This window comes from Phaseolus vulgaris, chromosome 2 (assembly GCF_051622355.1).
Source record: "Phaseolus vulgaris cultivar YP4 chromosome 2, ASM5162235v1, whole genome shotgun sequence".
Taxonomy (NCBI): Eukaryota; Viridiplantae; Streptophyta; class Magnoliopsida; order Fabales; family Fabaceae; genus Phaseolus; species Phaseolus vulgaris.
The window spans coordinates 26,248,428-26,272,435 of record NC_143499.1 but is presented as its reverse complement, the minus strand read 5'-3'; the positions used below and the strand labels follow the sequence as shown (position 1 = coordinate 26,272,435).

The 24,008-nt window shown below is 30.7% G+C and overlaps 1 protein-coding gene and 2 pseudogenes across 1 annotated transcript; 1 reads left to right on the top strand and 2 right to left on the bottom strand.

Moving 5' to 3' along the window:
• Nucleotides 1–2,803: 2,803 nt before the first annotated feature.
• On the bottom strand, nt 2,804–4,488 carry LOC137809275 (uncharacterized). The gene is made up of 3 exons (XM_068610408.2): nt 3,631–4,488; nt 3,362–3,520; nt 2,804–3,181 (listed from the first exon to the last, which is right to left on the bottom strand). Exons 1-3 carry the CDS (start codon nt 4,486–4,488, stop codon nt 2,804–2,806), a joined length of 1,395 nt encoding a protein of 464 aa, XP_068466509.1.
• A 5,027-nt stretch (nt 4,489–9,515) lies between these two features.
• Nucleotides 9,516–10,631, bottom strand: LOC137809274 (uncharacterized; annotated as a pseudogene).
• Nucleotides 10,632–11,192: 561 nt separating this feature from the next.
• LOC137809273 (LRR receptor-like serine/threonine-protein kinase EFR) lies at nt 11,193–19,745 on the top strand (annotated as a pseudogene).
• The last annotated feature ends 4,263 nt before the right edge of the window (nt 19,746–24,008 follow it).

Here is a 24,008-nt window from a genome sequence, read left to right as displayed (position 1 = left end):
ATACCCACAATGTCAGTCAACCAGTCAAGGAACCGATATTAATGTTTCTCTTTCCTAGTCATTAATGCACACCAGTATCAGGAAAAAATAAACATGTTTAATTGATAAAGAACTGATTTATTTTTCACTGTAGTGGACAATTAACGTTTATGATACCCAATTCATTCAGCAGAAAATTAAACCTGTCTTTGGCCAAGGGTTTAGTAAACAAGTCTGCAAGTTCCAAATCAGTACCAATGAATTTAATTTTACATGTTCCATTTGATATATGTTCTCTTAGAAAGTGATGCCTTATTTCAATATGCTTAGTTCTTGAATGCATGATAGGATTTTTTGTTAAATTTATGGCACTAGTATTATCACACAAAATAGGTATTTTATTAAGCAAGATACCAAAATCATTTAGTTGTTGCCTTAACCATAGAGTTTGAGCACATCAACTTCATGATGCTATATACTCTGCTTCAGCAGTAGAGAGAGCAACACACACTTGATTTTTGCATTCCCAATAGATCAAGCTTGATCCAAGCAAGTGACAAGTGCCACTAGTGCATTTTCTATCAATCTTGCAACCTGCAAAGTCTGAACCAGAGTAACCAGTTAGACTTAATGAAACATTACCTGGATACCACAAGCCAACATCTTTTGTTCCTTGTAGATATTTCATAATCCTTTTGGCTGCATTGAAATGTGACTCTTTTGGAGCAGATTGAAAACGAGCACACATGCACACAACAAACATTATGTCAGGTATGTTGGCAGTAAGATACAATAAAGACCCAATAAGTCCTCTGTACTTGGTCTTGTCAACTGGATTTCCAACCACATCATGATCAAGATGGCAGTTGGTTGAGAATGGTGTGCTCATTGATTTGCACTTATCCATTTCAAATTTTCTTAACAAGTCCTTGCAATATTTAGCCTGATTTAAGAATATACCATCCTTAAGTTGTTTGACATGCAAACCTACAAAGTAATTCAGTTCACTCATCATGGACATTTCGAACTCACTCTTCATAATTTCCACAAAGGTCTCACATAGTTCTTCATTGGTTGATCCGAATATGATATCGTCCACATAAACTTGAACTAGAATTATGTCTTCCTATTTACTCTTGATAAACAATGTTTTATCATATGTGCCTCTTTCATATCCTTGTGAAATCAGAAAAACACTCAATCTCTCATACCATTGTCTAAGGGCTTGCTTTAGTCCATAGAGTGCTTTCTTGAGTTTGAATACATGTTCTTGATGTTGATGGTCTTCAAAACCTGGGGGTTGTGAAACAAACACTTCTTCATTGATATATCTATTCAAGAAGGCGTTTTTCACATCCATTTGGAATAGTTTGAAACCTTGTATACATGAGAAAGCAAGGAGAAGTCTAACAGCTTCTAGTCTAGCCACTGGTGCATAAGTTTCATCATAATCTATTCCCTCTTCTTAATTATATCCTTTAGCCACAAGTCTAGCTTTATTCCTGGTGATCACTCCATGCTCATCCATTTTATTTCTGTATATCCATTTTTTCAAATGATGTTCATTTCAGGTGTTCTTGGAACAAGTGACCATACCTCATTCAGGGCAAACTGATTCAGTTCTTCCTACATAACAAGAATCTAGTAGTTGTCCCTTAGAGCTTCTTCCAGATTTTTAGGCACCACTTGAGAAACAAATGCCATTGTCTCACATAAATTATTTAGAGACTTCCTAGTTGAAACACCCTTTTCAATATTTCCAATGACATTGTCAAGTGTGAGATCTCTTGGGGTCTTCCTTTGGTAAATTTGTAGAAACAACAGGTTCTTTGACAACATGTGAGTCACTTGCATCTATATTAATCAAATCATTTTTATGCAGAAAAGTTCTTAAATCATCACATTCCAAGTCATTGAAATAGTTTTTGACATGTAATTTTCATATTCATCAAACAATACATGCATTGATTCTTTCACAGTTAGCAACCTTTTATTGAAAACCCATTAAGCATGTCAATTCAAAGCATAGCCAATATTAATACCTTCATCAGATTTTGCATCAAATTTTCCCAAATTATCTTTGCCATTATTCAGAATAAAGCACTTACATCCAAACACTCTAAGATGACTTACACTAGGTTTTCTACCCTTATACAACTCATAAGGTGTTTTCTTAAGGATAGGCCTAATCAGAGTTCTATTAAGCACATAAGCAGCAGTATAAACTGCATCAGCCCAAAAGTATTTAGGTAGCTTAGATTCATTCAACATAGTTCTAGCAAGTTCTTCTAGTGATCTATTTTCCTCTCAACAACATCATTCTGTTGGGGAGTCTTAGGGCCTAAAAAACTATGTGATATCACATGTTTTTCACAAAACCTTTCAAACTTAGCATTTTGAAACTCATCCCCATGATCACTACGAATAGATTTTACACAACATCCATTTCATTTTGCAGAACTTTTGCCAATTTCTTAAAATCCTTATAAGCATCAGTCTTATAAGCAAGAAAGAGAGTCCATGTATATCTAGAATAATCATCAACAATCACCAATGCATAGAGATTTCCAGCAAGACTAGCAATTCTAGAAGGTCCAAACAAGTCCATATGCAGCACATCCAAAGGTTTCTTAGTAGATACCATGTCTTTTTATTTAAAAGAAGTTCTTATTTGCTTACCTTTCACACATGCATCACATAGTCTATTATCCTGAAATTTGATATTAGGCAAACCAGAAACAAGATCCTTGGATTATGATTTGTATGAATGTGATCTGACCTTCTGTGCCACAACCAAGACTCATCACTTTTTGACAGAAGGCATTCATTTTTCAGAATCATTTTCCAGGATATCCAAGAGATATATGTTGTTTACTCTTTTACCTGTAAACAAAACCTTACCAGAAGAATCATGTGAGATTGTGCACCCATTTGATTTGAAGTTTACCTTATAACCTTTGTCACACAATTGACTGATACTTAGAAGACTTTGTCTTAGCCCTTCCACATATAAAACATTTTCAATGGTGGTTGAACTTCCAGTTCCAACAGTTCCTCTTCCTATGATTCTTCCACGGTTGTTGTCTCCATAAGTGACATGTCCCTCTGCCTTGAAATTTAAGCTAGTGAACTTAGTTAAGTCACCAGTCATATGCTTTGAACATCCACTGTCCAAATACCATTGATTCCTCTTGCTGTTTTTCTGCAAAACAAAACAAAATAATATACATGGTACCCCTTTTAGTCTAGGGTCCAACAGTGATTAATACCTTTCCTTTGGAAATCATTTGGCTAAGCTTTTAGGAACAACGTATTTTCTAGCAATGCATGTTCTAGAAGTATGTCCAGATTTCATACAATAAAAGCAAGTAACAGGATATACCTTTTTACCATTGTTGAAAGAGGAAAAACTAGTTTTTGAAGGAACAAAGAAACTTGACATCTTTTTAACATTGTTTTCCTTTCCAGGATTATAACCAATTCCATTTTTGTTGAAAACAACATTTTGTGACCCTAAAAGAGTCTCAAGATTATCTCTTCCCTTAGTGAAATTAGATAATGTTTTCAGTAAATACTCAACTTTTTTTCTAGCTTTTTACAGTTTTCACAAGTCTTTATAGAAGCATACAAACAAGTAAATTCAAGGCTTACAAGATCATTTTTAGCTTTATGCAGTTCCTCCTCAAGAGATTTTATCTTAGGTGCAAGAACATTATTTGCATTTTGCAATTTAGTACATATAACAGCCAACCTATTTGCCTCGTCATGAGTTTCTTTGAAGGCAACTAGCAATTGATCATAATTGTCAGATTCCATAGAGAAATTACTAACTGAATCTGATATTGATCCTTCATATTTCATCATGAAACACATATTTGTTTCTTCACTTTCTGTTGAGGAGCTGCTTGTTGAAGACATTTCATTCTCTTCCCAAGAGATATAAGCTTTTCTCCCCTTACTTCTTTCAACCTTCTTGCTTGCTGATTTTTCTTTTGTTTGATTGTTTGGACAATCCATCTTTATGTGACCTGTTTTACCACAACCAAAGCAAGTGTAGTTAGAAGAATTAGATTCATTCGGTTTAGGATACCTCCTTTTTTGTTGAGTCCTGTCTCTGCCTTTCTTCTTTAGAAATCTGTTGAACTTTCTTGTAAGTAGACTTAAAGTTTCATCATGTTCAGCATTCTCTGCTTCCTCACTCCTATCATTCTGTACACTTGTTTTCAATGCCAGTCCTTTAGTTTTTCTCTCCACTGTCTCTTGCTCTTTAAGCCTTTTAAGCTCAAACTCATGCTCCATTAATTTTCCAAACAGTGCAGCAGTGGTCAGCTTTGACAGATCTCTGCTTTCTGAGATAGCAGTCACTTTGGGTTGCCAACTCCTATCAAGACACTTCAGTACCTTTATATTGAGCTCTTCTTTGTCAAACACCTTTCCCAGTCCAGTAAGATTATTTACAATGTGGGTAAACCTCTTTTGTACATCAGCAATATTTTCTTCAAGTTGCATCCTGAAAAGTTCATATTCTTGAATGAGTGAGTGTTTTCTTGATCTCTTCACATCATTCGTGCCTTCATGAGTAACTTCCAAAACTTCCTATATTTCCTTAGCTGAATTGCATTGAGATATTCTAAAGAATTTATCCATTGTCAATGCAGAAGTTATAATGATCTTAGCTACTAGGTCATATTGAGCCTTTTTCTTTTCACTCTCATTCCATTCAGATCTTGGTTTCACCACTGTTTCATCTTTAACAACGCATTGGCCCAAAAGGTCCATGAGCCACAGCTTCCAAAATACAAGATAGATTCCATGAAAATTTTCATCCTTATTTTCCAAAAAGCATAATTCATTCCATTAAACATAGGGGGTCTATTAATAGACGAACCCTCATCAAAAAGCACTTTAAACTCAAACATATTGCACACAAACTTGAGTAAAATACAAGTCCTAGCCTTGATACCAATTGTTGGGTTCAATAGTGTCAAAGTTCAAGAAGGGGGGGGGGGGGGGGGAGGGGGTGAACTGAGCTTTTTAAAATTTCACACAGATTCAGTCTTTTTACAAAACAGAGGAAAAGAATCAATTTATTTTGGAAAGAACAAATTTATTTTTCTGCTTACTATATCAAGGCAGTATTTCAGTTATCTGATTTTAAGGTATTGAGTGATTTCAACAGAGAGCAAAGAAACACCTTGATATGCAATGATGAAAAATAGATGGTTGAATCCAGAGATGTATGACAGTCAAACCACACAACACCTTTGAATGATTTGTGCTAATTGATATACTTGGTTTTTGCAAAACAATGTGCTTCAATTCTATTCAGATTAGTTACATAGATTTCCACAAGATATTCAAATTGATTTATCAGAAAACAAGAACAGTATGAACAAACCCAGAATGAACAGATTCAATTTTAGTTAAATAGATTTATTTTCTGCCAGATCAGCATATGCAACAGTTATTGAGTGCAAAGATTAAGAAAGATTGAACACCACAAAATTATATTGGTTCACTCAAATGAGCTACATCCAGTCTCACCTTACCCAATGTGAAATCCACTAAAAACAGTACACACCAATTTCAAAACCTAATGTTTTTGAACCTTACAAGAACAAGGCACACCTAGCTGAAAAACTCTATTTCAGCACACACAACTCTTCAAGAAACTCTATCAAGAAGAGTGTTACAACCACACTTTACAAAGAAAAGAATGATGAAATGAATACACCTGGAAAGAGAATGCAGAATTCTGACTAGACCAGTAGAACAGATTTCCCAAAACAGTGACAACACCTACAACCAAACATAGAACAAAAACAAGAACAAGCACATTTTTTTCTTTTGAAAAACTCTTTCAAGAACACATGCTCATTCTTTGAAAACTCTCAATCTTTGTTTTAACTTGTTTTCTCAATTTCCTTTTTAGTGAGTTATAACGCTCTTTATATAAGAAATTATTTATAACAGAATTTCAAAAAATAGTTTAAAAAGTTGTTATAAAAAAACATATTGAAGTTATAATGAATAGATTTATTTTTAAAAAGACAAAGAGATTTTAAACAGTTGCAACACAGTCGTTTTGATAGCATAAAAGGTTGATCCAAGATACTTGGTGCACAAAACAAAGTTATCAAAAAACCAGACACCAGTTAGAAAAGAATCTATTCATTTGAGAAAAAACAGATTCATTTTTTGTGCAGTGAAGCATATTTTGGAAAAACATGAGAAAATCATTTTAGAAAACGTTGTGCTTGATCTTATCACCTAGATAAGGGTTAAGAGGTGGGTCACGATACAAAAAAACTCACTTTAAACACACTTCAACCTGTATACAAGACTACCCAATTACAAATACAATCTTCAAAGCAAAACACACACATTTCTTCATCAAACACATTGACTTGAAGGAGTCACATCCATCTTCAACAGTAAGTAGGAGAGAAAGTGAATAATAGAGAGAGCAGCAAGAAGGAAGTAGGAGAGAAGGTTTTATGCAGGAAGAAAGAAGAAAAGACTAGGATTGTGAAAAATAAAAAACCGCACCATGTTATGACCTTTGGTTGTAACGATTTACCTCTAACTATCTATAACATATTTTATGACCTTTAGCTTATCTTTTGCCACAAAGAAGAGTGTGTTTGAGTTCAAGAACGACATTAATTAATAATTAATAAATAATAATTAAACTAAAAATACATTTATTTAACATAAAAATAACAATTACAATCCCACTAAACAATTAACATATAGGTAATATCTAGTAAATAGTTATAAAATATATAAAAAAATATTTTAAGATTCAATGTTTGCAGTAACGTAAAAAAGAATAATATTGTTTTATGTACTTATGTAATATAATTTCTTAAATATAATAATATATATAATATTTATAATATGGAATTTTAATCAAAAGGTAAAATTTAAATAATATTGAAATTGAATTAAATTTTAGTTTTGTTAAAAAATATTTTAGAAATTTGAAATTTAAATTATTAACATTGTTTAATGTTGTGATGAAATGATTATCTAAATCTGTTTATGGGAAGAGGAATGAATATTTGAAAAGAGTGTATAAGAAACCACATCAACTGAAAATGAACAAAATGAAGTAGGTCACAGTGAATATGAAATCAAGTAGGTCACGGTGTATTTGAAAAGGAACAAAATAAAGTCTTCACTTGATTGCTATGACATGTACTCAAAGCTCGCATGTATCAATAAACAAAATCTTGTAAATATTTATTTATTTGTTCTATTTAATAAAAAATTTCAAATAATAAATTTAAGAATTTTTAAGAAGTTTGATAATGAGAAAATTAACCTAAGAAAAAATCAACTAAAATGATAAAGACCTCGTTCCAGAAAAACACATTACAGAACAACATATAATTATTTTACATAAATAATAATCTCACCAAACAATGAACATATAAAAAATATATTTAATATATACTAATTTTCAATGTCTTTAATAATGTAAAAAAAAATATTGCTTAATCTACTTTATGTAATATAATTTATTAAATATAAGAAGAATAATAAGGATTTAAATCAAAAGGTTAAAATTTAAATAATATTAAATTTTAAATAAATTTATATTCTATAAAAAATTATTTTAGAAATGCAAAATTAAAGTTATTAACATTGTTAATGTTGGGATGAAATGATTACCTGCTACAGTAATTCTGCATAGGAAGAAGAAAGAAAATTTTGAAAACATTGTATAAGGAATTGAGAAAGGCCACTGTGTATCTCAAAAAGAATAAAATAAATTATTGAGTTAATTCCTCTGACAGTTATTTAATGCACGCATGTATCAATAAACAAAAGACTTGTAAATATTAAATGATGTAGCTTCTATCTTGCTTTATTGAACATAATATTGATATATACTCAATAGTAACGTATATAATGCATGTAAGGTATGAGATATAAGGTATAAAAACAGAACATGAATAAATAACAATTAATTATAAGACATAGCATATACACAAGAATAATAATTAAACAAAACATGTGATGCTCTAATTGCTTATTTTGGTCGTAAGAGTATTATATTGAAATTCAAACCATTTAAATAAGAAAACAAATCAATATAAGTACTCAAGAAACACACTTAATATGCAGATAAAAATGATGACCATGATAAAACAATAATTAAACATGAGATGTGAAGCAGCGACTAATGTAGTTGGCATATTTTTTTCTTAACAATATTATATTCAAATTGTCAACCATTTAAATAAGTCAACTTTAATTAGCTTAGAAAGTAAAAGTGCGAGAAAAATAAGAAAACACAACAGTATTACTAATAAAAGAAAACAATTAAAATGTATACAGAAATGATGAGAATAACATAAAAGAATTTAAGTAAAGTTGGATGAAATAATTACCTCATTATAGCAACATATATTGAAAATTGAAAATGAATAACAAACCTAAACCCTCTGACGAAATAAACATATTACTCAAATGGCCTTAAAAAAGAGGAGAAATAATACATTATACAATTTTAGTAGATGTGAATTGAAGAATAATTATAAGGTAATTATTATCTTTCATGAAACAAACAATCTTACCTAACATATTAAAAAAATAATTCATTATATCAGTTATACATAAAAAAAAAAAAAACTTATGAAAGTAACATAAATAAAACTAAAAAATAATAACAACAAAATATTATATATATATATATATATATATTTATTGAAGTCTAAGAAATTATTTTAATGCCAACATTAAATATAAGGTAAGTACGTACATGAAACATTGTGTCCAGTGATGAAACTAACAATATTACACAAACAAATTTTAAAAAGTAATTATACTAATACATCAAAATATGTTCTAAAGAGAAATTAAACAATGTCTACAAAGTAACGAATAGAAACTAAAACTGTCCAAGTAGTATCAAGAATACATTAAAATTACTTCCTTTTCAATTTTGATATTTGTTCTTAATGTCGTCAATGAGATATGATCATCCAGTGTGTGGCCCTTAAAAGAATATCACTCCATAAATCAACAAATTGACATTACAATTCAAGAGCCTAATTTGACAATTTATTAACAATCCTAAGATATTAAGTACATAAAGAAATTTATAATAGTAAGAATAAATTATGGAAATTAATGATTTAAGTAAACAATACCTCAACAAGTGGTGCAGAGAATCATCGTGTAACATCTTTAATATTGCACAACCATTTCTTCGAATAATGAATTTCCTTTAAAACATGAAATTAAATTAAAAAAGTATAACAAAGAAATTTGAAAATGAAATGTAGCACATACTACAAAGAATTAAGAATACGTACTACACTTTCAAGATCACCATCAAAATATTTTTCGATAATATAAGGATCAATACACATTTTTGTGACATAGAATGAATGGTCAAGTTGTGACACAAAATGTATATAAGTTCTTAAATTCATGTTGTTATATTACAACAAAGATATGAGAAATAAGAATAGTTTTGGATTAAAGAATTTTCATACCTCATATGTATGACTGTAATAATATACTTAAGACATTTTCAAATATTTCTCTGCAATCACATTAGTAGTTAAATTAGTGGTATTACCATTATCATCCAAAATCAATATTTGCAACCCTTTCTTAGATTTTACTCTGGAAACAACAACATATAATTATCCATGTGTAAACACTGGACGTGGTAGATATAGACCAACTTTATTAAGTGTTTGACCTTGGCTTTTATTTATTGTTATAGCAAAGCACAAAGATATTGGGAATTGTCTTCTTTGAAACTTAAACGAAAATCATGATTCAGAAGGAGTCAAGTTCATTCTAGGAATAAATATTTGATCACCAATATTTTTCCCAGTAATAACTTTGGCATCAATAACATTCTTCCACAAGTGAGTTAGTTGTAATCTTGTTCCATTGCAAAGTCTATTGGCTTGATCAATGTTTCTTAGAAGCGTGATTGGAACTCTAACTTTTAATTTAACACAGTGGTTGAGAATTCCGGAGCATTTGATAGCATTCAAAAATTCAATTGTAAACCACTCAGCTTGAGCATTTTCTTGTTCATCAGATTCGTAAGGGGTGTCTGAACTTAAATAAGTAACTTCGTTTTCGGGAACTAAGGATAAAATGAACTCATTCACTTCATCCACATATTCTGTAGTAGGACATAGTATTGTACCATCATCAAAAGAACCACCACAGGTAACATTGTTTATGTAGGCGGGGTAAACAAATTCAACCAACTGCAATAAAGGTTGTTCAACATGTAAAATTAAAATGTCTTCTGGTATTTCAATACTTCCTTGTCCCAACTTATTTAAGTCCATATCTCCATCTCCAATGTGAAGTATTCAATCAGAAAACTCTTTTATTTATGTTGTAGTTTGCATAGATTTATGACTCTTTAATCTCATATTCTCGATAAGTTTTAAGACTTTGCAAGCTTTCCATAATTCTGAGTAATTTATTGTTTTCTTGACAATGTCATATCTTGATCCATTTTTTACAACGGGTAATATCTGCCTAAAGTCTCCTCCCAATACAATGACTTTACAACCGAAAGGTTTAAGGGTGTTTTCTTCACTTTTAGTCCTCATGACATCCCTTAGAGTTCTATGCAAGGCTTCAAAACATAACATATTAATCATTGGAGCTTCATCCCATATAATTAATTTAGTTTCAATCAACAATTTGGCCCTAAGACTTCCTTGAGGTATATTACAGGTTGACTGATCATTTATTAACAAAGGAATGCAAATGGTAGAATGAGTTGTTTTTCCTCCTGGAGGTAACAAAGAAGTTATACTGTTAAAATCTACATTCAACACAATCAACCCTTTTGATCGAATCGCAGTAGACAAAGTTTTCCACATAAAAAAAAAATTCCTGATCCACCATAACCGTATAAGAAAAAATTGTAACTTCATTTCCCTACTTTTATTCATAATAATACCTCTTTTATTCATAATTATTCAGTCAAAGCTTGAGAATGCAGTTGCTTCTAGTTCAGAACGAGATAAAAGTTCAACTTCAGATGATGTATTTTCCCAAGTGTTTGGAAAAGAGCGACATGGGTATGTACGGACATATGGAAGAGAGGTTGTGCCTTCAGACTTGTGGGGATCAAAATCTCAAATTGAGATGCAAAGATTAGTTGATGAAGGTAAAAAAAAAATGCCTAAGTTGAGCTTCAAAGGATAAAAGAAAAAATGCAAGAGGAGATGGAAGTTGAGCTTCAAAGGATAAAGGAAAAAATGCAAGAGGAGATGGAAGTCAAGCTAAAAGAGCAAGTAGAAGAAAGGAAATTTGAACTTCTAAACAACATCAAATCTGCTTCCACTAAATCGCAAAGTTGTATTCTAAGAGTAATGACCCAAGATCTCCAAGAAGAAGTTGTTATTGAGGTATATAATATAAATTTTGCATTAAACTTGTTATTGAATTAGATATTACACATTACATTTTTTTTTACTTTAATGTAGAAACAAGGTCAGACCACTCCTAGAAGCAAAAAGAGAAAAGCATAGAAAGACCTTACATTTGGAGTTGTCACACTTGAAAAAGATCTTAAGACATTCCAACAGTCCTCCACAACCATTGAACTCTTCATGTAAATATAGTTCTCTAAAATATGTTTCTAGTTTTTTTCTTTTGATTTATTGGTTAATAATGATTATTATTACAAGCAGAAATTTGAAAATAATTATAAAGATATAAATGTTGATTCACAAAGTGTTGAAAGAGTAAGTGAAATTACTAGCATGCATTGGTTTGGATGGTAACCAATTGGAAGATTGATTCCTCCCAAACCTGTGTTCGAATGCTGGTAACTAAGAAAAAAAAAAGTAAGTGAAATTCAAAATACAGGTGATTTTCTCATATCATAATGCCCGTTATGGGATAAGTTAGTTCTCTGCATGATTTATTCCCCTTGATGACGGACACTCACTCACTAACCACTTTAAGGAATCTAGTATATTCTTTTTTGTTGGAATTAAATTGGGTTCCTTCTTTTCTTCTTAAATTTACAAGTTCTAGAATAAAATTAATCTCTATCTTTCACTACACTACTAAAGTTCACACGTATATTATTGCTCAACACTCATACAACATGGAAAGTTCAAGATCTTATGAAAGTAGATATGTTAAGATATTACTTGTTAATGAGAATAAGAACCTACCTATTCATTGAAAAATTTGTCTTTAACAAAAATTCAAGCAATAGCTTTCAATACAGATATATAATTATTTTTCTACTTCAATTTTCTATGCATTCAAGCAAAAAGAAAGAATAAAAGTAAATAAAATTGAAAAGGATGTGGATCATATAAAATTCATATACTAATCAGCAAAGAACTGAAGGAGATACATGAGAAGACACGTATGCTCTCATTTGGGAATTTAAATTTATCAAGCAGAAGATTTTTAGTAACATTTTTATAATGTTATTTTTTTATTAAAAATAATACTAAAAAAATTTAGTAACATTTTTAAATGTCACTTCTTTATTAAAAAAAAGTTACTGAAGATTTTAAATAATATTTTTATAATGTTATTCTCTTTCTAAAAAATATAACTAAAAATTTAATAACATTTTTAAAATGTTACTTATTTATTAAAAATGTTAAGTTTTCAGTAACATTTTTATAATGTTACGGTTTTATTAAAAATCATTACTAAAAAGATTTAGTAATATTTTTAAAATGTCTCCTTTTTATTAAAAAAAAGTTACTAAAAATAATTAATAACATTTTTATAATTTTATTTTTTTTAAAATAAATATTACTAAAATGATTTAGTAACATTTTTAAAGTGTCACCTCTATATTAAAAAAATTTATTTGTAGTAACATTTTTATAGTTTTATTTTTTATTAAATACACATTACTAAAAATATTTAGTAACATTTTAAAAATGTTAAATTTTTATTAAATAAATGTTATAAAAAATATTTAATGACATTTTTATAAATGTATCTATTGAAATATAAAAATGTTACTAAAAGTCTTTAGTTACATAAAATATATGCTACGATAAAATGTTACTAAATCTTAGTAACATTTCCTTGATTTATAACAATTTTTTTTATGTTACTAATTATTATATATTATTATATATGTAGTAGTGAAAGGATTAGACCGTTTTTAATCAGAACCTTGTTTAAGAGGATTAAACAGTCTTTTATCCATGTCACTCTATAATCAATTAGACTCTCTATTACACATCACACTATATAATGACTTCATTATTGTAATTTTTTAAATATTTGGAATGAAAAACTTCTCACTAACATTACATCATCTACAGTATCACCCTTTTCCTCACTATAATATATACAAATGTATTTTACTTACAAAAAATATTAAATGGATTAGTCTTTCATCATACCTTATTTAAGAAGATTAGACAATCTTTCACTCATTTTACTATATATAATAAGTTAGATTGTCTATCACATATCACACGGTATAATCTGTATAATCGCTTTATTGTTGTAACTTTTTAATTTATGGAATAAAAAACTTCTCACTAACACTAAAATCTACCCTATCACCCCTTTATACTCATTAAAGGGATTCATAAAACTATTTTAAGGGATTAGACAGTGTATCACATGTCACATTATATAATTCACCTACAACGTCCAATGCCTTGATTGAGTGCATAATGAGTTCATTGTTGTAACTTTTTTTTATATTTGCAACTAAAAGATTTAAATTGAAGTTACAACATCTACCACATCACTCATTTATGCTCATTATGGTATATACAATTGCATTGTACTGATGAAAAAGATTATTAAAAGGATTCAAAGAAATACTTAAAGGTATTAGAAAGTCTTTCATCTATCCTACTGTATCATTAGTTAGACTGTCTACCACATGTCACACAGTATAATCAGTTCATTATTGTAATTTTTTTTAATATTTGGAATGAAATTATTTGCATTTTCCTTAAAGTGTCTATCATACCACCCCATTATGCTCATTATATAATATACGACTGCCCTTTACTAATAAAAAAATATTAAAAGCATTTAGAAAATTATTTAAAGGTACTAGACAATCTTTCACTCATCCTAATGTATAATTATCACATGTCACATTGTATAACGAGTTCATTGTTGTAATTTTTCATATTTCGAACGAAAATTTTCTCACTCCCCTGCAACGTCTATCATAACCCTTTTTTATGCTCATTATAAAATATATAAAAATATATTGTAGTGTTAAAAAAAGATTAAATGGATTCACAAAACTATTTAAAGTGATTTGACTGTCTTTCACCCATCATACAGTATAAACAATTAGATCGTTCATCACATATCACACTATTAATAAGTTCTTTATTGTAATTTTAACATTTGGGATTAAAAGCTTTTTATGCTAGCGAAAACAAATTGTGATGCCTTCATGTATTTTGGATAATTTAAACAATCTTTCTACAACTACAATACTCAGTACATTCTCTAAGAGTCTAAAACATGTTTTGATAAATTTTCTCAATTAATTCAGACTGAATGTGTTACTTGGGTGGTCCGATAGGAGTCCCATAGCGGGTGGCACGATAGGCCCAACACAAACACTCGCTAGGATAGGCTCGAAATAGCTCTGATACCATGTTACGAAGTGGACTTTAAACCTAACTCAACCCCATAAAACCGGCTCAATGAGATGAGGTTTGCACCCACTTATATACTATGAAAGGCTCTAATCTCTAGTCGATGTGGGATCTTCAACATATCTCCCATTATTTAGAACAAAATGATTTTCTCATTATTTTTTTTATTTTTATTTGTCTCCTCCGATCAATATTACAAAATATTGATGAATTAGTTTTTAAACTATTCAAAAAATCAAATTACAAAATTGCAAAATCGAACCTTTTTGTCTTCACCGCCTATTACAAAATGTCATCTACTACAAATATGAAGATACCGCAAAATCTAAAATTAACATATTATATTCAAGTATCAAAACACACATTCACATAATGAAAAAAAAATAACAAGTCAAACAATTCAAATTATAAAGTATATCATCTAATGTTTCATATTGTCTAATACCCACATTTCGTTTACCTCACTACCATTATCTTCTCAGTATTATATATACAAGTTTATTTTACTCATAAAAAATTATATATTTAATTTTATGGTATTTTTATATATTATTTTATGATATATTGATATAATATATTTTTTTATTATTAACGAAGGCTAAACTTCCTCTCAAAAACCGTGAGTTGCCTGGGTACAAGTATTCGTAAAAAGACAACGTTATATTCCAAAAACTAGTTTTTGTAGAAAGACAATCTTATATTAACCCCTTTTAAATCTATCAATCCCCATGGGACCGTCATTCTATTTTTCACGACATGGTGTTCCATAATATGACATTACATTAAAAAAAAACAATTATAATATGACATTACATTAAAAAAAAACAATTGAGACTTTGAAAAACTGTAGGAAGAAATTGAAGAAAGAAAAAACTCTAACAAGGAATAAACTAATTAATAAACCTAAAATTTAATAGCAATTAAAACACGTAGCAAATAGTATATGGCAGCATAAATTGGATTGAAATGCTACTCCTAATCAAACTTAAACTTGATTCTGTTTCAAAAATTGAGAGTTTGTAAAATTTATTACAACTTTATTATTTATTTTTAATTAAAACTCATAATTTTACATTTTTATCCTGTGAAATGTAATTTTTGATTTAAAAGGAGTTAAACTAAAAAGATATTTCAACATGAAACTCAAACTTGGGAAGACCAAATTCCCTTCAAATTCAGATATGTTTTGCTTTGGAACATGGTGTGTTTTGAGTGTTGACAATGTTTGTTCAAATCAACCTTTGGTTCCACTTCAATCCATATACAACGTTAACCACGAGAAGCCACCGTTTTTGAAGAAATTAGAAATGAAAGCAGCATAACATTACGTGCGTGCAACATAACATTGCCTCACGACGATTTTCACAAACTTAAGATTCATGAGCAATGAGAAAACTTGGGAAAGTTTAGTTCATACCATGACTCTACTCTTACTGTACTATTGCTTGAATTTTAGGTCATCATAGAAAGGTTTCACTTCACATGCTTAGTCTCTGGACGTACATGTTCTTTATGTCTTCTTCAAAAAAACCATTCCTCACACTATATTAACATTGAAGCATAGTGAAAATGTGGTAATTGGAAGAAATAATTTTTGTTAAGCATTAAACTCAAACCTCAATTTTATTTGAAACTAGAATGGGTCTTATTTAAAACTAGAATTGACGATAATTATTACCTTTAATTTTAATTTTAACTGTCATTTATATAGTATGCTTTTAAATGTAATTTAGAGTATAGTTGTTATGATAACATGTGCAGTTCAAAGATTTATTGTGAGACTAATTAAAGATATTTGTATTCTCCTTTTGAAAAGTAGTAGTGAAATAAAGATATAGTATATGTTAACAGTTTTGACAACAGATCTTTTAGAATTTAGTTTTAACTTGTCTCGTGTGAACTTAAGGCAATTAAAATCAAAGTAGCAGAAGGACCAACCATGCTTCCAGGGGTTACCAAAACTATATAAAGCTGTCTAAGAGTAAGAAACACCAGCATAGCCAATTCCTCATCAAAATGAAACACTTTGGTCTGTTTATGTCCATCTGTTTTCTCTCTTTACATTGAACACAGTGTGGATTAGCCAATTGCCTTTGCATCAGAAAATCAAACCGATCATTTGGCATTGCTCAAATTCAAGGAATCCATATCCACGGATCCATATGGAATCCTACTCTCTTGGAATAGTTCTACTCACTTTTGTAATTGGTATGGAATCACATGTAATCCCATGCTTCAAAGAGTTACAGGGTTGAATTTGGAAGGATACAAGTTGAAGGGATCCATATCTCCTCACATAGGCAATATGAGAAAATTCAACCTTGGAGACAACAGCTTCTACGGGAAAATCCCACAAGAATTGGGACGATTGTCACAATTGTGGAACCTCTCTCTAGCAAATAACTCATTGGTAGGAGAAATTCCTACAAACCTGACAGGTTGCACTAATCTCAGAAGCTTACTCTTATATGGAAACAATCTAGTTGGCAAAATACACTTCCAAATCAGCTGTCTTCGGAAGCTACAAAAATTGAGTGTTTTTAGCAACAAGTTATCTGGAGGAGTTCCGTCTTTTGTAGGTAATCTTTCATCTCTAACTCATTTTTCTGTGTCTGACAATAAGTTAGAGGGAGGTATTCCACAAGAAATTTGTAACCTCAAAAGCTTGACATTTCTATCATTGGATCTCAACAGACTGACTGGCACATTTCCCTCTTGTCTCTATAATATGTCATCCCTTAGTCTAATCTCAGCTCCAGAAAATCAATTAAATGGATCTCTTTCACCCAACATGTTCAACACCCTCCCCAATCTAGAACTACTTGCAATTGCTATGAATCAAATCTCAGGTCCAATCCCACCTTCCATTACTAATGCATCTGTTCTTCTAGTAATTGATATAAGTGAAAACCATTTCACTGGAAAAGTTCCAACAAGTCTGGGGAAGCTACAAGATCTTCAATATCTGTCATTGTATAGAAACAACCTAGGTGACAATTCAACAAACGATTTGGAGTTTTTAAAGTCATTCACAAACCATATTAAGTTGGGTAGATGTAAGCTACAATAACTTTGGAGGTCATTTACCTAATTTCTTGGGCAATTTATCCATCCAACTCAGTCTACTACATCTTGGAGGTAACAAGATATCAAGAGAAATCCCTGAGTCATTAGGAAATGGCTTAGCTCTCTTGACGATGGAGCATAACCGCATTATTGGAACTATCCCAACTACTTCCGGAAAGTTTCTGAACATGCAAGTGTTAGACCTAAATGCAAACATGCTGTCAGGAGAGATAGGACCCTTCATAGGAAACCTTAGTCAATTGTTTCATTTGGATATGGGAAAAAATATGCTAGAAGGAAATGTTCCTCCAAGTATAGGAAACTGTCAAAAATTAGAACATCTAGACCTTTCACAAAACAACCTTACCCTTGGGGATTTTTAATCTTTACCTCTCTAACAACCATGTTGAATTTGTCAAAAAACTCATTGAGAGGTGATATACCAGAAGAAGTGGGCAGCCTAAAAAACTCAATTGACTAGATATATCTGAGAATCATCTGTCTAGTCACATTCCTGGAACTATAGGAGAATGCATAATGTTGCAATACCTCTATTTACAAGGAAATTCATTACAAGGATTCATACCACCCTCTTTGGCATCACTTAAAGGTTTCAACGTTTAGACCTGTCAAGGAATCATTTGTCTGGATCAATTCCAAATGTTATACAGAACATTTATTTCTTAGAATATCTCAATGTATCTTTCAACATGTTAGACGGTGAGGTTCCAACTGAAGGTGTCTTTCGAAATGCAAGTGGACTTGTGGTGACTGGAAATGGTAAGCTTTGTGGAGGTATTCCAGAAGTGCATCTACCACCATGCACGGTGAAAGGTGTGAAACTTGCAAAACACCTCAAATTCAAGTTGTTAGCAGTGTTATTTAGTGTGATTGGTTTTCTTCTCACACTGTCAATTCTTATAACCATACCAATGATGAGGAAAAGGAGTAAGAAGCCATCTTTGGATTCAACAACATTTAACCAACTAGCTAAAGTTTCGTACCAGAGTTTGCATAACGGAACTAGTGGGTTCTCAACTTCAAACTTGATAGGTTCTGGAAATTTTTTAGCTCTGTCTACAAAGGAACTCTTGAGTTAGACGACAGAGTTGTTGCCATAATGGTCCTAAATCTTCAAAGAAAAGGAGCTCAAAAGAGTTTCATTGCTGAATGCAATGCACTTAAAAATGTTAAACATCGAAATCTGGTTCCGATTTTAACATGTTGTTCCAGTACGGATTACAAAGGTGAAGAATTTAAAGCTCTAGTTTTTGAGTATATGAGAAACGGAAGCTTAGAGCAATGGCTCCACCGAAGGACACTGGGGGCAGAACATCAGAGATCGTTGAACCTTGATGAAAGATTAAACATCATGATTGATGTTGCTTCTGCGATACATTATCTTCATCATGAATGTGAGAAATTGATTATTCATTGTGACTTAAAGCCAACCAATGTCCTCCTTGATGATGATATGGTTGCTCATGTGAGTGATTTTGGCATTGCAAGACTACTCTCAACTGTCAACTCTACCACTTCTGGGCAAACTAGTACTATTTGTATAAAGGGGACAGTTGGCTATGCTCCTCCAGGTATGGTATAAACTCTTGAATCAATATTTCTCTGAATTTCCCTATCTTTTAGTGAAAAAATAATATTTAACCAAAGTTTGACAATTTTTGTTAATATTTTAGAGTATGGAATGGGTCTATGAATGGTGACATGTATAGTTTCGGGATTCTATTGTTGGAGATTCTTACCGGAAGAAAACCCACAGATGAAATCTTTGGAGATGGTCAAAATTTGTATAGCTTTGTGAAAAATTCATTTCCTGATAATCTTTTACAGATTTTGGATCCATCGCTCGTACCAAACCATGGACAAGCAAGCATAGATGAAGAAAACAATCAGAATCTTACTTCAAGTGTTCAAAAGTGCTTAGTTTTACTCGTTCAGATTGGACTTAAGTGTTCTGTGGAGGCACCAGATGAAAGAATGAATATAGTAGTGGATGTCAATATAGAACTAAGCAAAATTAGAAGAACCTTTCTTATTGGTAAGATAAATGAAAAATAAACTGATTCTCCGCGTAACAGTCATTTACAATATTTTTTTACTCCTCTGTTGTTTAATTTTATTTTATGAATTATTTCCCAACATACTACTTTTTCTTCTCAAACTTAACAATATAATAAAATGGAGATTTCTATATTCTTAATTGCAGATGCTAACGGCTTCAGCTCTTAACCCGAATAATTTCTTTAGTTCCAATTTGATTTTGTAACATTTTGTATGTATTTCAAAATTGCAGAACGTCGAAGGGAACAGGCTTCTTTTCGTAGTTCAGGTGTTGATGCTTGAAGAATCAAATCTGAGGTCAAAAGCCAAAGCCAAAGCTTATGTTTGCAGCATGGTGTACTGTTCAATTATATTGTAACCAGTTTTCTGCCTTTTGTTGTTGTTGCATCTTCTCATATGAATGCATCAATTTATTGTATGTCATAATTAATCAAAGTAATGTACTTACTGTACTTCGTTTTTATTTCCCATTATTTTCCAAATAGCACTAAAATGCTTTCAAACTAAATCTATATTCACCATACCAATGTTTTATGTTTATTTTGAAGTAACATAAAAATCATTGGTATGTAAATCTCACTTGGTATTCATGCTTTTAAAGTATTATTAGTTGGAACATTGGTATATTAAACTACACAACTATTAATGACAAACTAAGGATCAAGATACCTGCATAAAGGCGTTTCAGTGAAATATGGTTCATTGTTATGTTCTGTATCACTTTTATGGTGCACCGATTGAAAGATTGGTCCAAGGATGGTTGTATTTGAGAAGAACCTGAACAAAGGTGTCTAGTATGCCTTTTAGTTCATTTCCTTAATAAAAAGGATTTTCCAAAATTTTCCCAGTTTATTGGAACTTTGATCCATTGATTTTTCTTTCTTTTTCTGATTTAGTGTTTTCCAAAGATTTGTTTTGCAAAACGGCTTGCAGAATTCACCTCTGATCACAACAGTGTTTTTCTTGAAAACCACTACAGTTTCTCATAAATTTTGTGAGATGTATTTTGTTTTGAACTGTGATAGTGATAGGAAGCATAATTTTTTATATTCACTACAGAGGATTGATTTATTATATTGCTAATGTATTGCTTATGGTATTTGAATTTGACTGTATAGTAATTTGAATTACGGTTAAGCTTTTAGCTATCTTTCTTGTGAACGAGCTAAGATCATTTTTGAAGCAACTTGGTCTTATCACATTTGTATCGTGCTGGAGTACCTATTGCTTAGAGATCTACATGTTTAGGGGACTTCAATTTCATAGCTGAGAATGATTGATCCAACCATGTCATCAACTCAAACTTTATTTCCCATGACAGTAAAACTGTAAACGAACGAAACCAGGCAAAGATGCTATTTATATACAGAGAAACTAAGGAAAAACAAAATACCAGTCTAAGAAGGAAGACTGTTGAAAACAACACAAAACATACTAAGGCTAGAGGGTCTAGCGAGACCGTCTAGACGTTCCAATACACTAGACGGTCTAGCAAGCTGCAACACACTAGACGATCACTGTCTACAACAAACACGCTGCAACACACTAGACGGTAGACAATGCAAGACACTAGACAGTCACCATCTATTACGAAGCTTTCACGAGTCTACGTAGACTCGCGAGTTTGACAACCTTGGTATGGTGTAAACTTTTAAATAGCCCTTTTTTATCTGTCTCGCCTTTTGTAAGGACTTATTTACTAATGACAAGTTTTGCTACACATGTCAGAGTATGGAGTGAGTTCTGAGGTGTCTACGCATGGTGACATTTACAGTTTAAGAATTCTTATGATGGAAATGTTTACAGGAAGGAGACCCGCAGATGAAATCTTTGAGGATGGTCAAAATTTGCATACTTTTGTGAAAAAATCATTTCCTAATAATATTTTACAGATTTTGGACCCAGATTTTGGACCCTTCACTTATAGCAAAACCAGGACAAACTACAATAGAAGAAGAAAACACTCAGAATCTTACTAGTGAGTGAAACAAAATCAAGAGAGTCTTTCTAGCTTTTAGAAGAGAAAAAATGTGGATCATCATATTGTTGCTTGGCTATATTTCAGAGATATTGTTTGTTTTGGATATCAGAGTTCTATCATGATTTTGTCATTAAAAGATTTTTTAGTGGGTTTGAAGGAGGAAGGTGTATTTAAACCGTCTTTAGTCTCGACTCTTGATGTGAAACTATTGGGCATACTGGAAGAGAATCCATACACTTTTCTTTAATATTAAAGAGATATGCAGCATAGAATTCTGTTTAAGTTAAGGTTTATTAGATGTGAAATTGATGGTGGTCGAAAAATAAAAAAAGTCATGTGAAATATGCAAATTAATGAGTATACACAAAGTACAAAGTAGACTACAAAGGTATTCTTGTATATTCCCTGCACAGACTTTCAGTCTGAAAGCGATTTCACATTGCCGAGTCCAAGTTCTTGTGTAAAATCATGTTTAAATATTAAGATAACAGAGGAAAAATATGTCAAACATATATGCAGAGACTTTTTAGTCTATCAAAAGAGTGGTACAGGTACTTGTAATTTGTAGAACAATAAATGAATTAAGAAACAACTTTTCTAGGATTTCATACAATAATCAAACATTTAATCAGTGATTGTCTGTCTGTTTTCTTTAGACAAATCAACAAATGTGACTGAAAATGTAGACTATGCAACATTGCAGAAATCAAATTCCATTTTCTACCTGCTCATCACTTTTTAAATATACTGTTAATTGTTTGTCTTTCTCTTCAATCGTAGCTGGTACTTTTATTATATAATATGAACAGTATGTTTTATATCATCAGGCGTTTCAATGTACTTCAAATTTTGTTGTATCATAACTGAACAAATTGAGATTTTTCAGCAGTCATGAGGCCTAAACGAATTTGATGTCATTTCAAAACCCCTTACTTTTGTAACCCGGTGAGCTCTTAGTATTATGCAGCAAGGTTAGTTGAAACACCACTTTTCTTATAGTTCTTTGAGAGTTTTCTCTGTTCAAGTCAATTAATGAATGCTTTTCACCTGCATCTATTGATTTTGTTGTAATTTCAGAATTAGAAATACATAAGTTTATTGTTGAGTATTGTTGATCAGGAACTGGTTGTAGGCAAATATTTTCTGATGGACTAGAGCAGCAAACCTGTTGTAAGTTTATTTCAATTGCTGAAGAGGTGGACCTAAACTTGTTACAATTGTGTAATGGTAATTGAAACCACTTGATTGATCTTCTAATGTCGAGATAGACAATATGTATTGGAATTCTTCCCTATATACTTTCCATGTTCAGAAAGTCTGTACAAGGTATAACAATAATAAAAATATAAAAATATGACAACAATATTACAAAGGCTCTAATACTTAGTTACATTTCAGCTTAAAACCAATTGCCATGTAACCAAATGAAGCAATAGATATATAAATCACACTCTAAGAATAGGTGATAGGACTTTCAAACACTCCTGTTTCCATTAGGGATAACAATTTAAGTTATTTATCGCATAAGAAATGTAGATTAATTTTATTTTCCTATCCCACATAAGAGTTGGTTTGCGGGCTTAGGAGTCGAGCCTTAGGAGTCGAGCCCGCATAAAAAAAAATTTAAGAAAATTAATGAAATAGATTTTTTAAATATAAATTTTAAATACATTTTTTTGTTTATTAAATTAAATTTTTTTCATTTAGATGAATTAAGTATATTGTCTCAAAATATTGTTCTCACGACACATGCGCAATAAGATATAGATAAAAAATAAATATTATGATGTTATAATTTTCAATAAAATTTGAATTTTAATTGTATAAATAAATGGACTAATAAAATATTTTATTAAATATATACACTTTTAAAGGTAATAAATGTAAACAAATGATTAATTCTAATTAGAAAACAGTATAAAATAATACCTATAATATATATATATATATAATATTGTATTTAAATTTTATTATAAAAATGAATTAGGTAATATTACTATATTGGATGAGCATTGAAACCTAAACAATTTATGCATTATGCATTTCAGAAAGACAAAAATACACTATTAAATTTCAAAAAATCATCAAGTCTTACCGAATTTTGTGAAGGTGTTATGAATTAGGGATTGAGACAAGTTTCTTCCTACACCCCATACTTCAAAAAATACTCAAATTATCTTTACATTTTTCATTGAAAGTTTTTCTTTAATTTTAGAATTTGGAATAATATGGATAATTTTTCAATTTTTGAGAGTATGAGGGTACTAGAAGAAATTATG